Source organism: Lissotriton vulgaris, chromosome 5 (genome assembly GCF_964263255.1).
Source record: "Lissotriton vulgaris chromosome 5, aLisVul1.2, whole genome shotgun sequence".
Lineage (NCBI taxonomy): Eukaryota > Metazoa > Chordata > Amphibia > Caudata > Salamandridae > Lissotriton > Lissotriton vulgaris.
The window spans coordinates 315,017,129-315,037,884 of record NC_141693.1 but is presented as its reverse complement, the minus strand read 5'-3'; the positions used below and the strand labels follow the sequence as shown (position 1 = coordinate 315,037,884).

The window sequence follows — 20,756 nt, the reverse complement described above, 5'->3', positions numbered from 1 at the left end:
TCCCAAACCGGCATCACATTCATCAATTATAATGTGTGTGCTGTTATCGCGAGAGCTCGGAGGGGCGCCCTCCAGCCGCCCTAGAACGCGGAAAAGCAAACACAGGCACTACTTGGTGCAGCAACAGGCTTTGGAACCGGCTCTTCCGATTGGCTCTTGCCCGCTCCTCTGGGACTTCTGGAAAGATCTGGCCCGAGGCCCTGGCTATTTATGCGGCCCTGGTATTTCCCCAGCGCTTTTAATATCTGCAGATGCCTTTAAAAGAATGAAAACACACAACGGCCGTTCCCACCCTCCCCACGTGAGGAGGCCATGGTAGAGGTAGGTAAACTACGATACGTAGGAACCTACCTAATTAAGCAGGCCAAAGCACAAGTCATTCCCTTTGTGCACAACCACAGCACTATGGAGTGTGGGCTCCCTGCCCAGGGCTAGGAATCTTTGTGTCGTCTCTCAGATCAACAAGGCTAACTGGAGCCCTCTTACGCCTGCGTAGGCATTTTCATAATGTAAAATCTGTGGTGTAAATATCCACTCACTTCATAATCCAAGGAGAGACTGGTTTATGGTACTACTTTTGAACGCCTTACTTCTTCCTTGTTTTACCAACTTCTGAACTCCTCCTTCGTTGTTTTACGTCCTCTTCGCCCTTGTGTTTTGCGCTGGGGAACTCTAGAGGAGGCCCAAGGTCACAATGAAGTGGTGTCAGAAGGTGGATGCACGAGCGAGCAACACTGAACTTGAACACGCTTCGGGCGCTACAAAGGACAACAAAGAAAGCCTAAAAAAAGTAAAATATCGGCAGATGGTACACCCCCATAGGGAGACCGGCCCCTTCTCGGTAGCTCGGAGACAATGGCCCTCTCCGGCGCACGACCTTGGTATCTCAGCGTGCAGCTTGCACAGGCGTGGTGATGAACATTATGCTGTTGGGAGATGCTTACAGGAGGCACCCTGAAGAGGTGGGTAAGGAAGGAAAGGATGGCGGCCGTACCACTCACCAGTGAGAAGCAGGTTTTTTTTGTATTACCCAAGATATCCTTGACTGCCGTGGTGCAGGGGCAACAATAGTTGTGTTGTAGCAGTATTTAATATGATTTGTCAATGCCTCTTGCAAGGCCTAAAGGGAGTTGAGGGTTGCATTGTTTATGTATTTCCGCATACAACCGCGAGGACGTGAAGTGCTCCACTTTGCTTCCGGTTCCTGGACGTCCATCAGAGTGCATGGTTGAAATGGATTTTAGTCTATATGTGACATGCTGTGGAGGGAAGGTTGTAAAACTGCTGCAGGGAGGAGTATGCAGAACCTGGATGGGTGACAGCGATTGGGAATGTCCTGAAAAATAATGGTTACCTGTTGTCCTTCATGCGGCCCTGGGTCCTAGTGCCTCCCACAGGGCTCGTGGCTCAAATAATGGTTACCTGTTGTCCTTCATGCGGCCCTGGGTCCTAGTGCCTCCCACAGGGCTCGTGGCTCATGCTGGGCAAGTCGGGCTTCCCTCCTCCGCTCTCGGCTGGCAGCAACTCAAGCACGCACCCCGATCCGCCGCCAATGCTGCTGGAGGAGCCCGGGAGGAGGCGCGGCTTCTCCCCCTCCCATGGAGTCCCGATGGCTGAGCCTGGCCGCCATACTTCTTGTGGGCCGCCGTCTTCCTTCTTCCCCCGGGCGGCGGGGGGGGGGGGGGCGGGCACTTCCGGCCGGCCGCGCTAGGATTGGCCGGCCGGCTGAAGAAACCCCCGGGCGGGGATCGAGCAGGCCCTGGGTCCCGTCCCGAGCAGCAAGGGAGGTGCCGGCAATGCCGGAACAGACTCGGGGGCGTTCCCGGCGTCGCGTGACGTCGGCAAAAGCCAAAGAATCTCGGGAACGCCCCCGTGTCTGGTCCGGTATTGACGGACAGGCCCCTCGTCCAATGGCTAGGCTCCATTTATGGAGCTAGCCAATGGGACAGGGGGGCGTGTTCCAGAGTGCTTACTGTAATCAATAGATTTCTCTGGAGGCGGAGCCTAACGGCTCCGTCCCCCAGCGAAACCTAAAAAAGGCTGTGTATGTGAAAGTTGTATATAAATAAGTATATATTAGACTCAGTGATAGTATGAGTGACTGTATGGATAACTGTATACTTGTAATAGTGATTTTATAAGACACCAAGTATGAGTTACTATCTATATGAATAAATGAAGTGGTGTTTATATAAGTGTGTAGCTGAGTAAATGTAAGTATGATAGATTGTTTGCATAAGTCAGTAGGATGACTGCATAAGTGAATAGGATGTGTGCTGGTGTGTAATGTCGCTATAGGTGTATAAGTATATTTGATAGTGTTCTATTGATCTTTGTCAGCATGTATGAGTGAATCTATAGGTAAGTGATTAGAGGTGTGTGTAGATCTAGGAATCACGGAGTGGGTTTTTTGAAACTTGTATTGGTGTGTCAATGGTTTCAAATATGGTACTCAGTATTTTACAGTGAGTGATGAAAGGTTATACTAGTGTATGATTAGGTGTATCAGATTGTCACATGGATGATGTCATCAGTGATGTCGCTGACCGTGTCATGAATGATGTAATATGTGACCTCATCAGCAGTGGATTACGGGTGCGCGAGTTATAGTTGGCAGAACTAACTATAACGGAGGAATTTCAATGGTTTTGTACGAGTGAAATGTCCAGCTAACTAGAACAGCCCTGAAACCTATGGTTTTTGCAGTGAATTTCTGAGGTTTTTTAAATGCTAATTCCTAACTTTAACATGTCTGAAACCTATGGTTTTTTTCAGTGAATTTCAAAGGTTTTTTAAATGAGAATTTTTGAATGTAATAAGTTCTATGTATTTTTATGATACTGATTTTCTACAGTTTTTAAACTGTTTATTTTTACATATTTTTTAATTACATAATATTTTTTAATATCAATGGAAAAACATGTTTTTTAAAATATTGAAACTGAAATACTTTTTTTTGTTTTATATTTTTATTGTAATAAATGTATATTATGTTCTTGTTTTTTTTAAAAAATTTTTTTGGGGAGTCGCGCACCGAAAGCATACCTTTCTCGATCGCTGCGCGGAACCTAGCCGCCATTTTAGAAATGTGAAGGATCCGCGTAGGATGTGCGATGGGTGCGTATTTTCTGAGATGTGCGCGATCGCTATGCGACCGGTACGCGACTCCAGCTCCAGCGCATTTTCGACACATGCGCAATACTGTACGGGACGCTTGCGCGCTTCCGCGTAACGTCATATACGTGTTGGATGCGGTGAGTGCGAGACTCCTGCAAACATTTTTAATGTCTAAAAAAAAAAAATATATATATATAATATATATATATATATATATATATATATATATATATATATATATCTCAAACACACGAGTTGTCCCTCACTTGAAAGAGCCCACAAGCAGGTAGGTATGAATTTCGTTTTAATGGGCAGATGACATCGTCGACAGAGAAAGCAAAGTCCTGATTCAATTACTGCAGCCTGACGCGTTTCATGCTCTCCTTATCATTTCTTCAGAGGCGAGTGTCAGGGGTGGCAGGTTTTGAATTTCTTTCCTGTCCCAATTTTAGAGAATGGTTGGTGAAAACATATCAACTTGCCATCTTTTTCGTTTAGAGTGCGTTCTGCTACTGGGGGTTCTCTGATGTGCGCGCCGTTATATCAGGTCACCAACCATTCTCTAAAATTGGGACAGGAAAGAAATTCAAAACCTGCCACCCCTGACAGGACAAGAATAACGACCAGAACTATCAGAAGAACTTTTACTGAAAAACACTCTACTACAAAAACTGCGCACAATTGGCCCTCCTTTAACTCCTGGCATTTAAGACAAAGACAGGAGATATCACTTAACAGATGTAGCTGCACCTGGGATAAACCGTGCCCTCATCAAAGTCCACAGAGTAGGAGATTGCGGACTCTTTCCTGTTATTATAAATAGAATTTGAAGAACTCCCCGTTTTTTAATTGTTGTATTTATGTTTTGTCCAATTTGTTCTCTTTATGTTTTGGCCCTGAAGAAGGTGATTTAAATATCAGCTGTCACCGAAACGTACGTAGGCCGTACGCACTAAAGACCCGTACATGTATTATAAATTTGAAAATAATGTATAGACTAGTAAGTGATTAAGTGGTAGGACTTCTCTCCTTCACATCTATAGAGGTCTACTTTGAACATTTTGTGTTAGTCTTATGTGAGGTTTTGTTATTATGTTTATATCTGTCTTTTTAGAATGGGTAGTGAATGTAGAGGTATGCATGATAGAATGAATGACAGCAGGATAAGATGAACTGTTTGGGGTGTTTTACTTCAATTGCACTTTATGAAGTTTAAATTTCATTTAGACAATTTGTTATTTAAGATTATGTCTGCGTGTCAAAAAAATAATTTGTATTTATGTATAAACAGATAAACTGCAAAACAAAAAAGAAAAATAATAAAATAATGTTTTGAAGAAATTACAGGACTTTCTCTTACTTATAGCATCCTTTCCTAAAATATTTGTGATAAATTTCTGTAAAAAAGTAATCTGTCTAATCAGAGGTAACCCCCTTGCCTAGGTTTTTCTTCTCTCCCTCCTCTGGACCTAAAACTATAACGGGAGAACTCTTCCTTTTATTTGCCACAATATATACATATAAATGCATAAGCAAAAGGAAAAATTCCAACCATTGAAAATGTGAGACCGTTCAGGATGGTGGGAAGGAACCCAAGAAGAAGGCTCACCTTATTGAAAGAGATGTCTGAGAACTGCTTGTCCTACTGCCGCATCTCGCTTATTCCCAGCATCCGACCAGTAATGCCTGGTGAATGTGTGCTGCATCTTCCATGTTGTTGCTCTACAAATGTCCGGCAGGGACACACCTGCGAACAGCGCTGTAGATGTGGACATTGCTCTTGTAGAATGGGCACGGACTCTTGATGTCAGAGTGTCAGAGGATGGCCTGCTTGTTGATGAAGGAGCATCTCTAGATGGATTTCAAGTGCAATTGTGTTCTGTTTAGTGATGGAGAAACCTTTTCTAGGTGCACTGTATGCAATAAGGAGTTGATTTGACTCACGAAATGACTTAGTCCTGTTCAAGTAAAATGTTAGGCACCTTTTAACATCTAGAGAGTGCAGAGTACGCTCCGCTGCAGTCTGCGGATTTGGGAAGAATGAGTTTAGTACAATAGGTTTGTTAAGATGGAAAGCCGAAGGGACCTTAGGGATAAATTTAGGATTTGTTCGTAGAATAACCTTCTCTTATTTAAATTGTAACAAGGATTCTTTAGTAGTGAAAGCTAGAATTTCCCCCACCCTTCTTGCCGAAGCAAGAACAAGGAGAAGAGCCACATTCCAGGACAGGAACTTCATATCCGTTTTATGAATGGGTTCAAACGGGTGCTTCATTAGTTGACTGAGCACCATATTTAATTGCCATATAGGAGGAGGTGACCTTAATGAAGGAAAAATTCGAAAAAGTCCCTTGAGAAACTGTTTTATAAATCTGCAGGACCATAAAGATGGCCCTTTAGCTGTTCTGCGGAAACTGGAGATGGCGCCCAAATAGACCTTAATTGACGTGTGGGCTAAACCTGAGCGAGCTTAGAGAAGCAAATAAGGCAAGACTTCCTCAGGAGGAGAATGGAGCGGACTAACGTTAGATGAGTTACACCACTTGGTGAATCATTTCCACTTCAAGGAGTAAGTCATTTTTGTTGTACTATCAGCCCTTGCTTTAGCCAGCTCCTGTCTACAGTCCTGTGGGATTTTGAAATTCTCGGAACTTGGGCACCAAGCTGCCAATTTCAGAGAACGGGGGTTCAGATGACACACTTGTCCCTGGTTCATTGTCAAGAGACTGGTCTGAGGTGATTCGGAGAATTCACTGACAGCATGTGCAGTTCCGTGTACCAATGCGGGCGAGGCCAGGCTGGAGCTAACAGAATGACTGTGCAGGGTTCTGTCTTCATCTTCTTTAAAACTCGAGGCAGACGAGGAATGGGGAAAAGGTGTAAGTAAATATGCAGCACCAAGCTATTGTAAAGGTATTCCCCCATGATCCCCGATAGTGATGCCAACTTGCAAAGTACCAGCATTTCACGTTTTCTGGAGATGCGAACAGATCTATGTTTGGCTTGCCCCATTGGAAGAAAATGTTATCCATAGTGTACTGGTCCAGGTCCCACTCATGGCAAGAAGTTTTTAGCCTGCTCAGTCAGTCCGCTATGACGTTTTGTTTTCCTGAGAGGTGCTCTGCTGATAAATGCACTTTCTGATGAATTGCCCATCGCCATATGAGCTGGGTTTCCCTCCGAGAGCAGGAGAGATCTTGTTCCTCCCTGTTTGTTGAGGTAGTGCATTGTAGTGCTGTTGTCCATCCTGTCAAGCACTGATGTACCCTCTAACTTTGGCAGAAAAACTTGGAGTGCTAGGTAAACTGCTCGCAGCTCGAGAAGATTGATGTGCAGTTCCTTGTGGGAAGATGGCCATTTCCCGCTGACCTGTAAGTCTTGTAGGAGAGCACCTCAGCCCTCTAGTGAGGCGTCCGTTGTAATCACGAGAGGAACAGCCTGTGATAGGAACAGCAGACCTCGCAATAGCCAGTGAGGTTGCATCCACCATTTCAAGGCCGTTATCGTGGGAGGAGTAATCCTGATCAGATCATCGAAAGATCCCTCTCTACGTATCCATTGTTTGGTCAGAGCCCCCCGAAGAGGACTCCTTTGAAGCAGACAGTGAGGTATGCGAGGAATAAAAGAAGACATCATCCCTAGGAGTGATTTGAATAGGTGTACTGAAATGGAGTTTCTTTTTTGGACCCTGCTTGCCAAGGACCTTATCCTCTGTTGTCTCTCCAGAGTAGGATAAGCCTTGTGTCTAGGGTTGGCCCCAGAAACACCAGTCGGCAGGATGGGTGTAAGATTGACTTTTCCACATTTAAAGTGATGCCCAAGTTCTCAAAGTCATAGGCGGGCTTTGGTGGATGCATTCAAGTCAAGTCAAGTCAGATGCATTTGTAACACGCACATATCACATCCAAAGAGTCTCATGGCGCTTTGCTGCTTTGTACGTGGGGGCTTTGAGAAGCCAATCGTCTAGGAAAGGGAAAATTTGGTGATGCTTTTCTCTTAGAAATGCTGCTACTGGAGCCAAACATTTTGTGAAAATGCGGGGAGCCAATTTTAGTTTGAAGGGTAAGATACGAAATTGAAAGTGACTGCCGGCACCATAAATCTTGGAAACTTTTTGTGTTTTCGGTGTATGGGTATATAAAAATATGCATCCGGGATCCAGCGACGTCATGTAATGGGAGGTGAGGGACATCCTGAATAAAAATCATATGGAACAATTGCTTTTTGAGGAATTTGTTAAAGTTCTGCAAATCCAAGATCAATCCCCAGTTTTTCAGCTTTTTTCGTATCAAGAAAAACTGGGAGTAAAACCATTTTCATCTCGGATTGAAAGGAACATTCTCTATCGCTCCTTTTTGTAACATGTTGGTAACTTCCATCTTTAAGAGGTGTATATGTTTCTGGAAGCTAGGTTGAGGAGGGTTCGCTGGCGGGATCTTTACAAATTCCAGAGTGTCTTCTGAGTTGTATAAAGTTTAGGACCCATCTGTCCGACGTGATTTCCCGCCACTGTTCTAAATAACAGGATATTTTGCCTCCCACTTTGGATGGAGCTAGTGGGATAGAGGCCAACATCTGGGAGAGGTCATGGTCGTCGACTGGACTCCTTACCCTGGCGTCCTGATTTTCCTCTGAAGGAAGCCTTGTTGTAGGCTGCCGCAGGTGGTTGGCGATTAGTATACTGTGGTTTATATGATTGATTAACTGCAGGATATGATGAACACCGGGATTGCTGGTATCCTGACTAATAGCCTCTTCCTCGTGAACCACGAAAAGTTGTCTTTCTGAACTGTAAAGTCCCCAGAGACTTAGCTGTATCAGTATCTTTTTGATGATCTACAAGGCTTTGTCAACATAGCTGCCAAATACCTCTTCTCCATTGTAAGGGAGGTCAAGGATTTTTGTTTGTGTTTCAGGTCTGAATGTGGTAGCTTTAAGCCAACCTTGACGCACCAAGTCGGCCGCTCCAGCTAGCTGCCTGAATCCTGTGAAAGCTACATCCAAAGCCCAGTCTATAACTTCCGAGCTTCCTCCTTGTCCTCTGTTGGGAGTTTGTCCAAAAGGGGTGACAAGTCCGACCACATCTGCCTATTATAGCAGCCCAGTAAAGCCTGAGAGTTCGCTGCTCGGACCGTTATAGCAGACATCGTTGAAAAACTCTTGCCTGTGTTGTTAAGCTTTCTTCTTTGTCAGAATGAGCCATCAGGGGAGCTGAAGGATTTTTAGAGCGACGCTGCGCTGCCTGTGAAATTGCGGAATCTGCCTTTGGGTGACCTAAAAAACAGGCGGGAGCATCTTCTGGAGCTTTATACTTTTTGTCTAGTCTCGGAAACACAGGTGTAACAGTTGTTGGATTTTGCATTATCCTGAGCCCCTTCTTCCATATGTAATCTATTATATGTAACAATCTTACTGTCTTCCTATAAGGCTCTTTGAAATCATACAGAAAACAGTCTTCCAGATGCATAGGCATGGGTAAATCAAAGCGCTTAGCAGCTCTCTCCAGAAGGTTTTGAAACCCCTCCATATCCTATGGCGGTGAATCAGTTTGTTGGGCAGATAGAGATGCCGGAGTGGGGAAGATGTCTGAATCCCATTCATCCCTCCTCCCTCTACTTCCTCATCAGAGGATGTTAATCCCTGAACAGGAGAAGCTGTAATGGGAGGTTGGACCCTTGAGACCGTTGAACAGGAGAACAACCATGTATCTGTGGAATAACAGGTGGAGATGGCGGAGGAGGCGGAACCTGTTGTATATTCTGCGCTGGCGGAAATCTCATTTTGTAGTCCACTAGCATAAATTGCAGGTCTGTCATTAGACTTGTAGGTAGGCACATGATGTCCTGCTGGTGAAGTTGCTGTTGTGGATGGTAACATTGACCTCCATAACAGTCTTCCTCATCAAACGCGCGCTGAACAGTAAACGCGCGCTGAACACGAGCGCCGCGTCTTTGCTGTTTAATCTCCTGAGGCACAGCCGGGAGAAGGGACCCCTTAGCTTTTTTAATACCTGTGTGTCTAAATACTGATTTTAAAGCCTATTCATTGCACCTTTACTCCTCGCACAGCGAAGAAAACGCTGACGAGGGCGGGGGTTTGTGGTGTTGCTCAGGCATTGGCCGGAACAGAACGGCACGCCCACCAACCGTAGCCACGCCCCTTTTTCGTCAAAACGCGCGCTGAACACGAGCGCCGCGTCTTTGCTGTTTAATCTCCTAAGGCACAGCTGGGAGAAGGGACCCCTTAGCTTTTTTAATACCTGTGTGTCTAAATACTGATTTTAAAGCCTATTCATTGCACCTTTACTCCTCGCACAGCGAAGAAAACGCTGACAAGGGCGGGGGTTTGTGGTGTTGCTCAGGCATTGGCCGGAACAGAACGGCACGCCCACCAACCGTAGCCACGCCCCTCTCTACTCCCCATCTCATCCCTATGTAAGATGTGCCCTTACAGGAAGCGCAGCGGACGAGCGCAGCGGGCGCGACGATTGCGCGCCGAGACCGGGCCTAGGGCATCCCCCCCTGCTCGAGCTCTCCCGCCCCACAAGGCAATTAGATACAGTAGGGAAACACTCGTGTAAATGTAAATGTAGGTATACTTATATAGCGCGACCTGTCACCACAAAGGGCATCCTGGCGCTTGCCTAGGGAACCCGTCCTGGTATTCCCCTGTGAGAGGCCCCGGCAGGGTATCCACAAGGTGAAAGCCAGGCATCCCGCCGCGAGGGGCCGTTGTGGAGATTAAGCAAGCTATTGCCCAGAGTCGCAGAGCGTGAACCCGTGAGTCGAGAAGGCACCGGAGCGAGAATTATCGAGACCGTGGAATTTTTAGCCCAAGACCCGCCGAGGCGGGGAATTGAACCCTGGTCCAGGGCCGATCTCAGCTTCCGGGTCTGCCGCCTCTAACCCCTGAGCCACACTTCTCCACTCATGCTATTAAATCCTTTGGCAGGCAGAGCTAACTGCCCTCGCCTAACTCCTCACATTGAGTCAGAGACCAATAGCCCCTGTCCCAACTGCCTAGGGCGCTTGCCTCATATCAATCCCCTTCCACTCGTTTCACAATCAAACCCTGATCAGATTACAGGATATAGGCATATCCCGCCAACACACGACATCCCCAACCAGACCATTAAGGGAGAACTAGTCAGTGGACTACTAAACGTCAGATCTCTGTCGAAACACGCTACTGAAATACAGCTTTTGGTCGAGTCCAACAATTTGGACATTTTATTTCTGACCGAGACATGGACGGCTGCGGGAATGGAACTAGAGCTAGGGCCGGCCTGCCCGCCAGGATACAAGATCGTTCATAAGCCTAGGACCATAGGACGAGGAGGAGGAACAGGGATCATCTTTAAAGAGGAGTTAAATATTGCAACCTTAGATGTCGACACGGTCTCATGTGCTGAAATTCTTGGAATATCGATCAGACATGACTCAGGCCACTGCCTCACGAGCCTAATCTGCTATAGGACACCAGGACATATTAACGCAACACAACAGCAGGAATTGATTGGCGTCATCAACAACATGTCAATCTCACATAGCAAACTACTGGTACTAGGAGACTTCAATCTTTGGGATAATGACCAACTACACACAGCCTTTCACAATATTACCCATTCCTGGGAAAATTTAGGGCTGAAACAGTGGATAACTACTCCCACACATAAACAGGGAAATACACTGGATCTAATATTTGCTGCAGAGGATCTTATTACAATAAAAACAGCGCTCCCAGTAGATTGGTCAGACCATCACCTCCTACTATTCAACATTCACACCCTGATCAATACAGGACCTACTAATACACAGAGCAAGTCCTTTATTGGCCGCGATTGGAAAGGCCTGCTAAAAAGGAAAGAGAAAGGAAAGTTCAATTTCCGTCACATTGGGAAATCGTTCAACCCAGAGAACGACATCACCACAAACTATCTCACTCTTTGTAAAGAAGTAACTAAAAAGCTCGACGATACTGTACTCCTGAAAGTAATCAGGAAAAGAGGAAGACCCTCCGCGCCCTGGTACACGGATAACCTGAAGGCACTGAAAAGAGCCTGTAAAAATGCCGAAAGGATGTGGCGAAAAAATTACTCGGAGCCGGAGAAACTGATATGGAGACCAACTATTGTATGGTATAAAAAAGATTATCGCAGCTAAAGCAAACTATTTTGCCGACTTAATACTCCACAGCTCTAATAAGTCCTGTGACACTTTCAGGATAATCAGAGTTATCCAATCCGGATTGTGCGAACAGTCAAATTAAGCCCTCACAAGAATTATGCGATGACTTAGCATCCTTCTTTCAGGAAAAAATTACTAAAATCCTTGACGGAATGAAGGGTGTTTCCATCCCCTCTAAGCAGGATAATAGTAACCCCGAGAATAGGGAGAAGAGCGAAGGCAATGTAGGACGACCCAACCCAAAGGCTACCTTAGAAAATTTTATAGTCCTTACAGAACAAGACTTCACAAAAACTGCTCTTAATACAATCTCAGGGTCCCTCTGGACCCTTTGCCCCACAAAATAGCAAAGGAGTTCAGGGATGACCTTTTCCCAGTATTGCAACAGCTTTGCAATCAATCCCTCATTTCTGGCACAGTACCAAAAGACTGGAAACTGGCGGTTGTTACCCCCCTACTAAAGAAACCTAATCTAGACCCGAACTGCAAAAAAAACTACCGTCCTATATCGCTCCTGCCATACCCTGTAAAGATCATAGAGCGGTGGGTCAGCAGATCCCTTGCCCTCTTCCTTGAGACAAACAACATCCTGGAAGAGGAGCAATTCGGTTTCAGACCAGCTCACGGAACCGAGTCAGCTCTGCTGACAGTTCTGGATGACCTGCGTATGAGGGCGGACAGGGGGGAATCGGCAATCCTAATTCTGCTGGACCTGTCCGCCGCATTCGATACGGTGAGCCACGACATCCTGCTGACAAGATTAAAGAACATTGGAATCGGCGGAGTGGCGCTCGATTGGTTTCACTCCTACCTAAAAGACAGATGGCAGGCAGTAGCCATCCCCCCATATCAGTCGGAATTTGTTAAAGTCCCACATGGTGTCCCACAAGGGTCCGCAATCAGTCCGATACTTTTTAATATATATATGCAACCCCTGTTGGGCATTATCAAGGCCCACGGTATTAGCGTGATCAACTATGCGGACGACACGCAGCTGATGATTTCCCTTGATGGTGCCCAGGCCAACTCACTCGAGACTTTCCATACCTGCATGGCAGAAATGACACTCTGGCTAAACCAGAATTCACTACAATTCAATAGTGATAAAACGGAAATAATGCACTGCGCAGTTGGCAGAATCACCAGAAGTCTACCCATCGATTTCTAGCCCTTGGACTCAGGGGAATCATTAACCCCAGTGAAATCTGTGAAGAATCTCGGAGTCAGCTTTAACGACTGTCTGAGTCTAGAGACCAATGTAAATAAGCAGGTGAGTAGCTGCTTTGCTTTAATGAGAGGACTGCGAAAGCTGCTACCCCTCTTACCAGCTCAGGTCAGAACGACCATAGTTAGGAGCACCATTCTTAGCCGCCTGGACTACTGTAATGCTCTGCTTCTGGAATCCCTGGCCTATTTGATCTCCAGACTGCAAAGCATCCAGGCGGCAGCAGCGAAGCTGGCACTCTCCCGAGAGCGAAGATCCTCTACCACCCTCGCTCTGGCCGACCTTCACTGGTTACCTGTACATCAAAGGATCTGCTTTAAATCCCTCTGCATTGTCTTTAGGGCAGTACACGGAATGGGCCCCCGACCACTTCAAAAGAAATTCAAATGGTATACACCCACACGGTCCCTCTGATCCTCATCCTCCAATCTCATAAGCATACCCAGGATCAAGAAAGCCACTTATGGTGGCAGAGCCTTCAGCATAGCCGCAGCCCATCTGTGGAATAAATTGCCTATTGACATCAGGAAAACAGACGAATTGATGGCCTTCCGAAAAAAGGTGAAAACATGGCTCTTCCCCAAAGCTTAATCTCACCAGAACTTTAATACTATCCTCCCCTCCTCTGATGCACAGTATTTACTCAGCAATATGTACACAGCGCCAGGATGCCCGTAGGGTTGCAGAAGCGCTTTACAAATGCTATAAATAAATAAATAAATAAAGACTCCTCTTGATATTTAACCTGAAGATAAGATGGCTACCCCAAAAAGTCTATCTTCATCAAGTCTTCATCTTCCTCATCCTCTTTCTCCAAAAATTGTGATGGCAAAAAGGGTTGTACCTCACTAGATGAGGTTACAGCTGGTGTTAACAGCAATTTTTGAATTTTTGGGCTTTTCTTTCCTCGTCGACGGTGTCGTCGACCATCACCACCGGAACAATCTTAATCGACGAAGGCTGCTGCCCCATCAACGGGACACTTTATCATCGACACTGCTTCCCTCGTCTACACCGTCGTCAACGAGGTCTCCGTGATCGTCGACGTGAGTGATGTAGTCAACGGATGAATCGTCGACGGAAGTTGATCCTTCGTCAACTTCTTCAATTTGCTTTGTTGACAGTAAAGGTACGTTAACCATCGACTATGTCGTCGTCTATGACATAGATGCTGCAGAAACCGTCACAGTATTGATTGAAAACGACATCCTCGTTACCAGAAGCACCTCAGGTGGTGTTGATCTCGTCTATGTTGGTGTCGTCGGCGGGCTGGTTAACTGTGGAGATGAGGTAGGTTTCTTGAAAGTATTCTTCAGTTTGATAGGTGGTGTTCTAGGTTCTGAAACCGGTCTCTTGTTTTTCAACACTTTCCTTTCCTAAAGAGTTTTTGGTGGTAGTTTCAGTCTGTTTCTGAGAGGGCTCAACAGACATTTTCGATGCTTTTTGAGGTGGATGCAACGATGAGCCCGCAGTGTCATCTAAAGGTCGTTTCTGAGGTGTTCCTGAGGAGGCTTTAGATGTATCACTCTCCTCATCAGACACCACCGCAGCTCTATTTTTCAGTCTCTGAAGCCACAAAAGATATCTTCCTTCCCGGTCTTTAAGAGTTTTAGTAGAAAAGGTACGACATACCTTGCACTCCTTTGCGGTCAGGATATAAACAGTATAAGCATATGATGAAGTGTAGTTGAGTGCAGATGGGGTTACGATAATGTTCGCTTCTTTCACATTTTAGGGTGGTGTGCTCCGAAGCTTCAGTGCCGTGCGGCCATGTTGGTCGACGGCCAGGCCACGCCCCTGCAGCAGGCATATTAATCATCTGCACTTATTTATTATGAGTTAAACTACCATTTGACATACCTGTGTTCTCTCTAATTAGAGTTATCGTGCCTTTAATATTGTTGTTTAGACATTGCTGGACTCCTAAAAACTATGCAATAGGTGCTTTTAAACCAGTAAATAAAATTGTGGAAATAATAACATCCATGAGCTCGGTACCAGGCACACCAGTCACACTGCACTTAAACACTGTGACACAAAAACAGAGACAGCACAACTTATTGCTCTTGAAAAGTACAAACAGGACCACTGGAATCTATTTCTTGACCTATACGGCAGCCTGTAACACCCTGCCTCCGCTAATACACGTGTGGTTTGCCTTCTTGGGTATCATAAAGTCCATTATGGCCGCGTTATAGCACTAGTTCTATTATTTTATTTACGTTCAGCCATGCTGCACAGCATCCTAGAATGCTTTCTTTGCCATGTTTTACAGCTGTTTGGCTGCTGTGCTGCATGGTTAAAAGCAAAACCTATATATGTAAAGCTAACCGCTTTAACCTCAATGTAGCAGTTTTCTTTTCTTTTTTAAATCGCTATGCTGTACTGCAGCTGTGCTGTTGTGCGACATGGCTGAAAAAAACATTAGCAAGCAAAATTGACCTTGCATAGGCAAGACCTATTGGCTTAAAAATAGTGTTTGTACGTGTATTTTCAGAAAGGAGTCGCCCAGTAGAAAGGTGCAGCTGTCGGGCTCTCCGAAAAAGTCAAACTACCAACTAAACTCTGGTGACTAGTGGCGGCGAGTGGGAGCGTAAAGAGGTGCTTTTGAAAATATTTATAAGGCGACAGAAAAGGATGGGAGAAGCACCTAAGCTGGGAGGGTGGGGCAGAAGCACAGAGTGCGTTTGGGGTGGGGGTGAATGGGAAGCGGCACACAGGAGAGACACAGAGTGAGCAATAAAGCTAATGTACTCCTTGGAGTACTAAAAATGTATCTGATCATCAACAGTTGACTACTAAACATTATCCAGTCAAAAGAATGGCTTAAAGTTGTGCTCCAGGAGATTGACAAAAGCAAGAACAGGAAGGCAAGCCATTGATTAAGAAGCAGACCATGAAAAAGCTTTCCATAGATCAGCACTGGGCTGATCCAAAGCCCATGTAGAATTAGTAGTGTCCACTTAGTCTTTCGCTAATAGACATATAATGTTGTATGAGCGACCTAAAAATAACAAGCATTTGCAATGCAATAGGTCTCGCATTAGGAAGATTGAGCTATTTGTATTGTAAATAACACATTTTTTATGTATGTGTTGGTTTTGAAAATAGCGAAATTAATAGCTTTGTCATTTACAATGCCAATAGTAATAACTTTCACAAATGTGACACCTATAGCATTTGTAATGCAATATGTGTTTTATTTACATGACTTAGATGTATTGATATTACAAATAACAATGGCTTTTATTTTTTTCCAATAATTAATACGTAAATAAAAGTTATTGAAATTCATAATGGCAATAGCTTAAAATGTTGTAAATAACTTTTGTGAAGATTATGTTCAGTGTATTTTATTGTTACGAAAATCTAAGAACAGAAGTGAAATATTAACATCTTTTTATGAAATTTGTAATAAAGCTTGAAACATTGAGAGAACATATTTGAACCAGTTGTTGAATGGTTGCGCAGATTGATGCTGGGGTGGCGCTGAGTGATGTGGTGGCGATAGATAGAGTGAGGGCGATAGAGTGAGGGCGATAGATAGAGTGAGGGCGATAGATAGAGTGAGGGCGATAGATAGAGTGAGGGCGATAGATAGAGTGAGGGCGATAGATAGAGTGAGGGCGATAGATAGAGTGAGGGCGATAGATAGAGTGAGGGCGATAGATAGAGTGAGGGCGATAGATAGAGTGAGGGCGATAGATAGAGTGAGGGCGATAGATAGAGTGAGGGCGATAGATAGAGTGAGGGCGATAGATAGAGTGAGGGCGATAGATAGAGTGAGGGCGATAGATAGAGTGAGGGCGATAGAGTGAGGGCGATAGAGTGAGGGCGATAGAGTGAGGGCGATAGAGTGAGGGCGATAGAGTGAGGGCGATAGAGTGAGGGCGATAGAGTGAGGGCGATAGAGTGAGGGCGATAGAGTGAGGGCGATAGAGTGAGGGCGATAGAGTGAGGGCGATAGAGTGAGGGCGATAGAGTGAGGGCGATAGAGTGAGGGCGATAGAGTGAGGGCGATAGAGTGAGGGCGATAGAGTGAGGGCGATAGAGTGAGGGCGATAGAGTGAGGGCGATAGAGTGAGGGCGATAGAGTGAGGGCGATAGAGTGAGGGCGATAGAGTGAGGGCGATGGATGGATAGAGGGCGATGGATGGATAGAGGGCGATGGATGGATGGATGGATGGATGGATGGATGGATGGATGGATGGATAGATGGGGGGCGGTTCCCTTGGGAAAATGTAGATGCTTTTAAGCGATAATGCACGTTTGAGTTAAACCAACGTTCTGTCGAGTGATAAATAATGTTAAGAAATACTGTTTCACAAGAGCATGAAGCACGAGTAATGCTGTAAAAGTGCCAATATGAAAGATGAAAACATCCGCTCGAACTGATTTTATCAGAACTTCTCCCTTCAGCTTTTCTTTGAAGTCTCAATTTAATATAAATACCCTAAATGAAAGTCTTTAGCATAATCTGCGGTCATCCTGGAATGTGGTGTGGAATCAGTCCTCACATACCACGTTGAACACCCCTGGTCAAAATAGTTTGTCAGGAGAGGATGTGGCTTAACGGCAAGAGCTGAATCTGAAGCAGCGGAAGCAGGTTCGAGTCTCAGCAGAGATGCTCAAACATACTGTGATTCTGGGCAAATCACTTAATTTCCCCTTGCCTTGAATGTATCCGGCTATAATGCAACTGGGACTCATGTAAAGCACTCTGATAACTTTGGCTCGAGTTCGCGCTATATAAAACTGCAAAATATAAAAAGAGAAGCAAGGCCAGGACTTGAAATGCTCTGTCTATGATGACATACAGAGAGTTGACCATTCTACCAAAAAAAGAAAAAAAAAAGCGGCTGGGAAAGGATCCCTTTGAAGTGGCCGTGAAAGTGAAAGCAATTAGGGGGGGGGGATAATTGAGGCCAGCGCGCACTGCGCATGCTGGGGAAGCCTGTGGGAGGTAGGCTGATGGCTTTGATGTGTGGACATGCACGTACTTGTGTTCACGTGAACTGTTTGAAATCCGCCCGATGGTTTGAGAACTTTTTTGCCCCCTATAATTCTTGACTATCCATTCCTTGCGGAATGGGATAGGTGAGACCTAAAAAGGCATTGGGTAAGCACATTGGTCTGGCCTTTGCAAGTTCATGCAATGGTTATTTATTTTTGGTTTCTAAGCATATGCCCTAAAGTTAAAAAATAAAGTAGGGGTAAAAGCTAATGCATGCAGCCTCCTAAATATGGTAGACATATGCTTGTCCTCAACATTTTTATTTAAAAAAAATAACCATTCCATGTAACTTTAATATAACTGTCCTGGCCATTTGTAGTATGCTGGTGTACTTGGAACAAGAATAGAAACTTGTGTTAGTTCTAATGCGTATCCTAGGAAAATATGGTTCTTACTGGCTCAAATAAAAAGTAGTAAAGGCTTTGAATTACTGTAACTTGAAGTTGTAGATTAAACACACAAGGAAGTCTTTAAAGAAAAAAAATAAGTGTACAGAATATAAATTAATCATTGGCAAACTAAATTATTAACCCACCAGATGTGGCACTGAATTGTTCTTCTTTGTTAGGCAGTTGTCCATGTGTTATTAGGAAAAATGCAGATACTCGCTTTGTAAAAGAGCTAATAACTGAAATATGCTGACCCATTGCCCTATGCCGCCTGTGATAACGGGCCGAAGCAGACGAGTGGTTAAAAACGGGTGCCCAAATCCCCTCTATGTATATATGTATGTATATATATGCATTTTTTATTCATTAATTTTTAGGGCTTCAGGAGTCTGGAGAGCCAGCTGAAGCTCTCTCTAGGTGATACCCATATATAGCTATGATCTGGCTCCTTTTACTTGGAATGGACTTTGAAAGGAAATCGGTTGCCAGGTTTGTGTCTGACTCAGATATTGAAGGTAAATTACAGTAAGCGGTGGAACAAAAAGAACTACAGTGGTGAGTGTCAGAAGTGGCCCTTATTACAAGTGCAGTGCTGAAGCCAATCTTCAGATCCACTCAGATACTTCCTTATGTTTACTTTATTTCACACTGCCACTTCCTCAGGCGAGCTTTAGTACTATGTTTTAATGATTACATTTTTCAATCACTTGCTCCCAATTCCATCATAGTGACTGAAATGAAAATACTGTTACCCCATATTTATGGTAAGGAGTATCTAATCTTCAGAAAACCCTTTGAATCTGGGAGATTTTAGCAGCTGTTCTGACCCTGAATTTCTTCTGAAAGAAGTTGTTTCAGATCTACAAAGAGAGGACTCCTGCGAGAAATACTTGCCACTGGGTCTGATAACTTTGTTTACCTGTAGGACAAAAATAGCAAAACCAATCTTTCTAGGCCATGTGGAAACTGAACTAATTTTAACGCTTATCAATGCTTGTTGTTGATTTAAAGAAGGATATTTGGAATAGATTTACAAATGCATATATTCTAATTCCTGGTATGGAAGAATACTGGCGACTCGACATACTATAAGCTCGGAAAAAAATGGTCCTTTTAAAATGTGTGATTGTACAACCTTAAAGAGTAGCATATAGCTTCCTCTTTGGAAGAAAAAGGCAAGACGGCTAATAAATTAAGTTCAATCAAAGTGATATTATAGAAACAAAAAAAATCATTTTTCATTTCAGGATCCTGAGGATGAGCCACTGTATGAAATCTCAGTCCAGGAAGAGATAACAGCCCGCTTGCATTTTATCAAATTTGAAAACACGTACATCGAAACATGCCTGGATTTCATCAAAGACCATCTTGTGAACACAGAAACCAAAGAAATCAAAGCCACAGGTGGAGGGGCATACAAGTTCAAGGACCTCATTGAAAGGAAGCTTGGCCTCAGGTAAGAACCAGCCTTGGCACAAACTGGCATAAACAGGATACAAAAAGTGAGAGCTTGGATTATACAAAGGTAGTTGTGGCATAATCGGACCTTGGAATTAGTTTGTTTTACCACCTTTGTTTCTTTTTTTTTAAAACAGCAGCAAGCAAACATCCTTATTTATGGCAAAATGGGTTTGGTATTATATAGAGAGAGAGAAAACTCTGTTTATGTAGACCATAGTCTTTAAACAACAAGATCTTATAGAATATAAAAACTGTGTTAAAGGTTTGAGTTGTAAATTTCAAAGTGGGTAAGGAACTTGAGGATCCTGAAATCTATTCTTCATAAGAAACCCAAACCAGATTTTGGAAGAGTTGAAAAATAACAATTTCACACATTGCCAAATTCCCTACTTCTACCCACATTGCATTTCCACTTCAGTTGGAATTACATTTTTGTCTTTAATCTTGGAGTTTTGCTTTATGAAATATTCCTTTCTTTTTAAACTTTTGTTTCAAAATGTGATATGCAAATATATAGCATAAATCTGTGTTTCCATATAATGCTTCTGCAATATAGAAATTTAGAGCACCTGGAAAAAAGTTTAATGACCTAGAAATTGGAATCTCCACTTAGACCAGATAGTATTCTCTGCCTGCAACTACATCGCTACAGCGATACATCTTTTGGCTAATTGGTGCACTGAAGTACATGTTGTGTACACGCAGTGAGGATCGTCATGCTGCCCCTGCTGATCTCGGACAATTACGCTTGTGCTAGAGACCGTGATGACATAGGCAGGTCTGTGTTTTCTTTCTCCTACGCTTACCACTTAATCTGAACCTCAGGTCTACATATTTGTGATATAATAGACTTCTTACTAAATTAAAAACATACAGGTTAGACTCAAAAATGGAAGGGTAAAAACTTTGGATAATCCATTTTCCCCTCTTAAGTTGTCTTTAATGTAAACATTTAATACAGAGCGGAAATAGCAAAGCAGCTGTTGGTTTACTCTTGCCCACAGTGAAGAGGTTCATGCTGCCTCTTCCGGCAGTGTATCTTTGGCCTCATAACTAACAAGCATTTACAATGCAATAGTTTCGCCTTTGGAAAAGTTAGAGCTATTGGCATTGTAAATGACAAAATTTGTATTTGTGTTGGTTTTGTCATTTACATTGCCATTAGCTTAATCTCTCGCAATGTGAGACCTATTGTACCCTACGGACGAGCTCAGAAGACAGCAATTACTACCACAGACACACCCAGAGCCACACACACACACACACACACCCAGAGCCCCAGGGGCGTAGCTAGAGCTTGTGGTGCCCGGGGCTATCCCACAGGTTGCCGCCCCTGGGGGTGGGGGTGAAGGGGTGCTGGGGAA

General features: G+C 44.2%; 1 protein-coding gene across 1 annotated transcript in view; it reads left to right on the top strand.

Moving 5' to 3' along the window:
- The window catches only part of PANK4 (pantothenate kinase 4 (inactive)), a 482,323-nt gene that overhangs the window by 164,452 nt on the left and 297,115 nt on the right, over nt 1-20,756 (top strand). Inside the window, exon 3 of the mRNA XM_086921549.1 lies at nt 19,179-19,387. Within this exon, the coding sequence (XP_086777675.1) occupies nt 19,179-19,387 (209 nt within the window). The remainder of the gene's footprint in view (nt 1-19,178; nt 19,388-20,756) is intronic.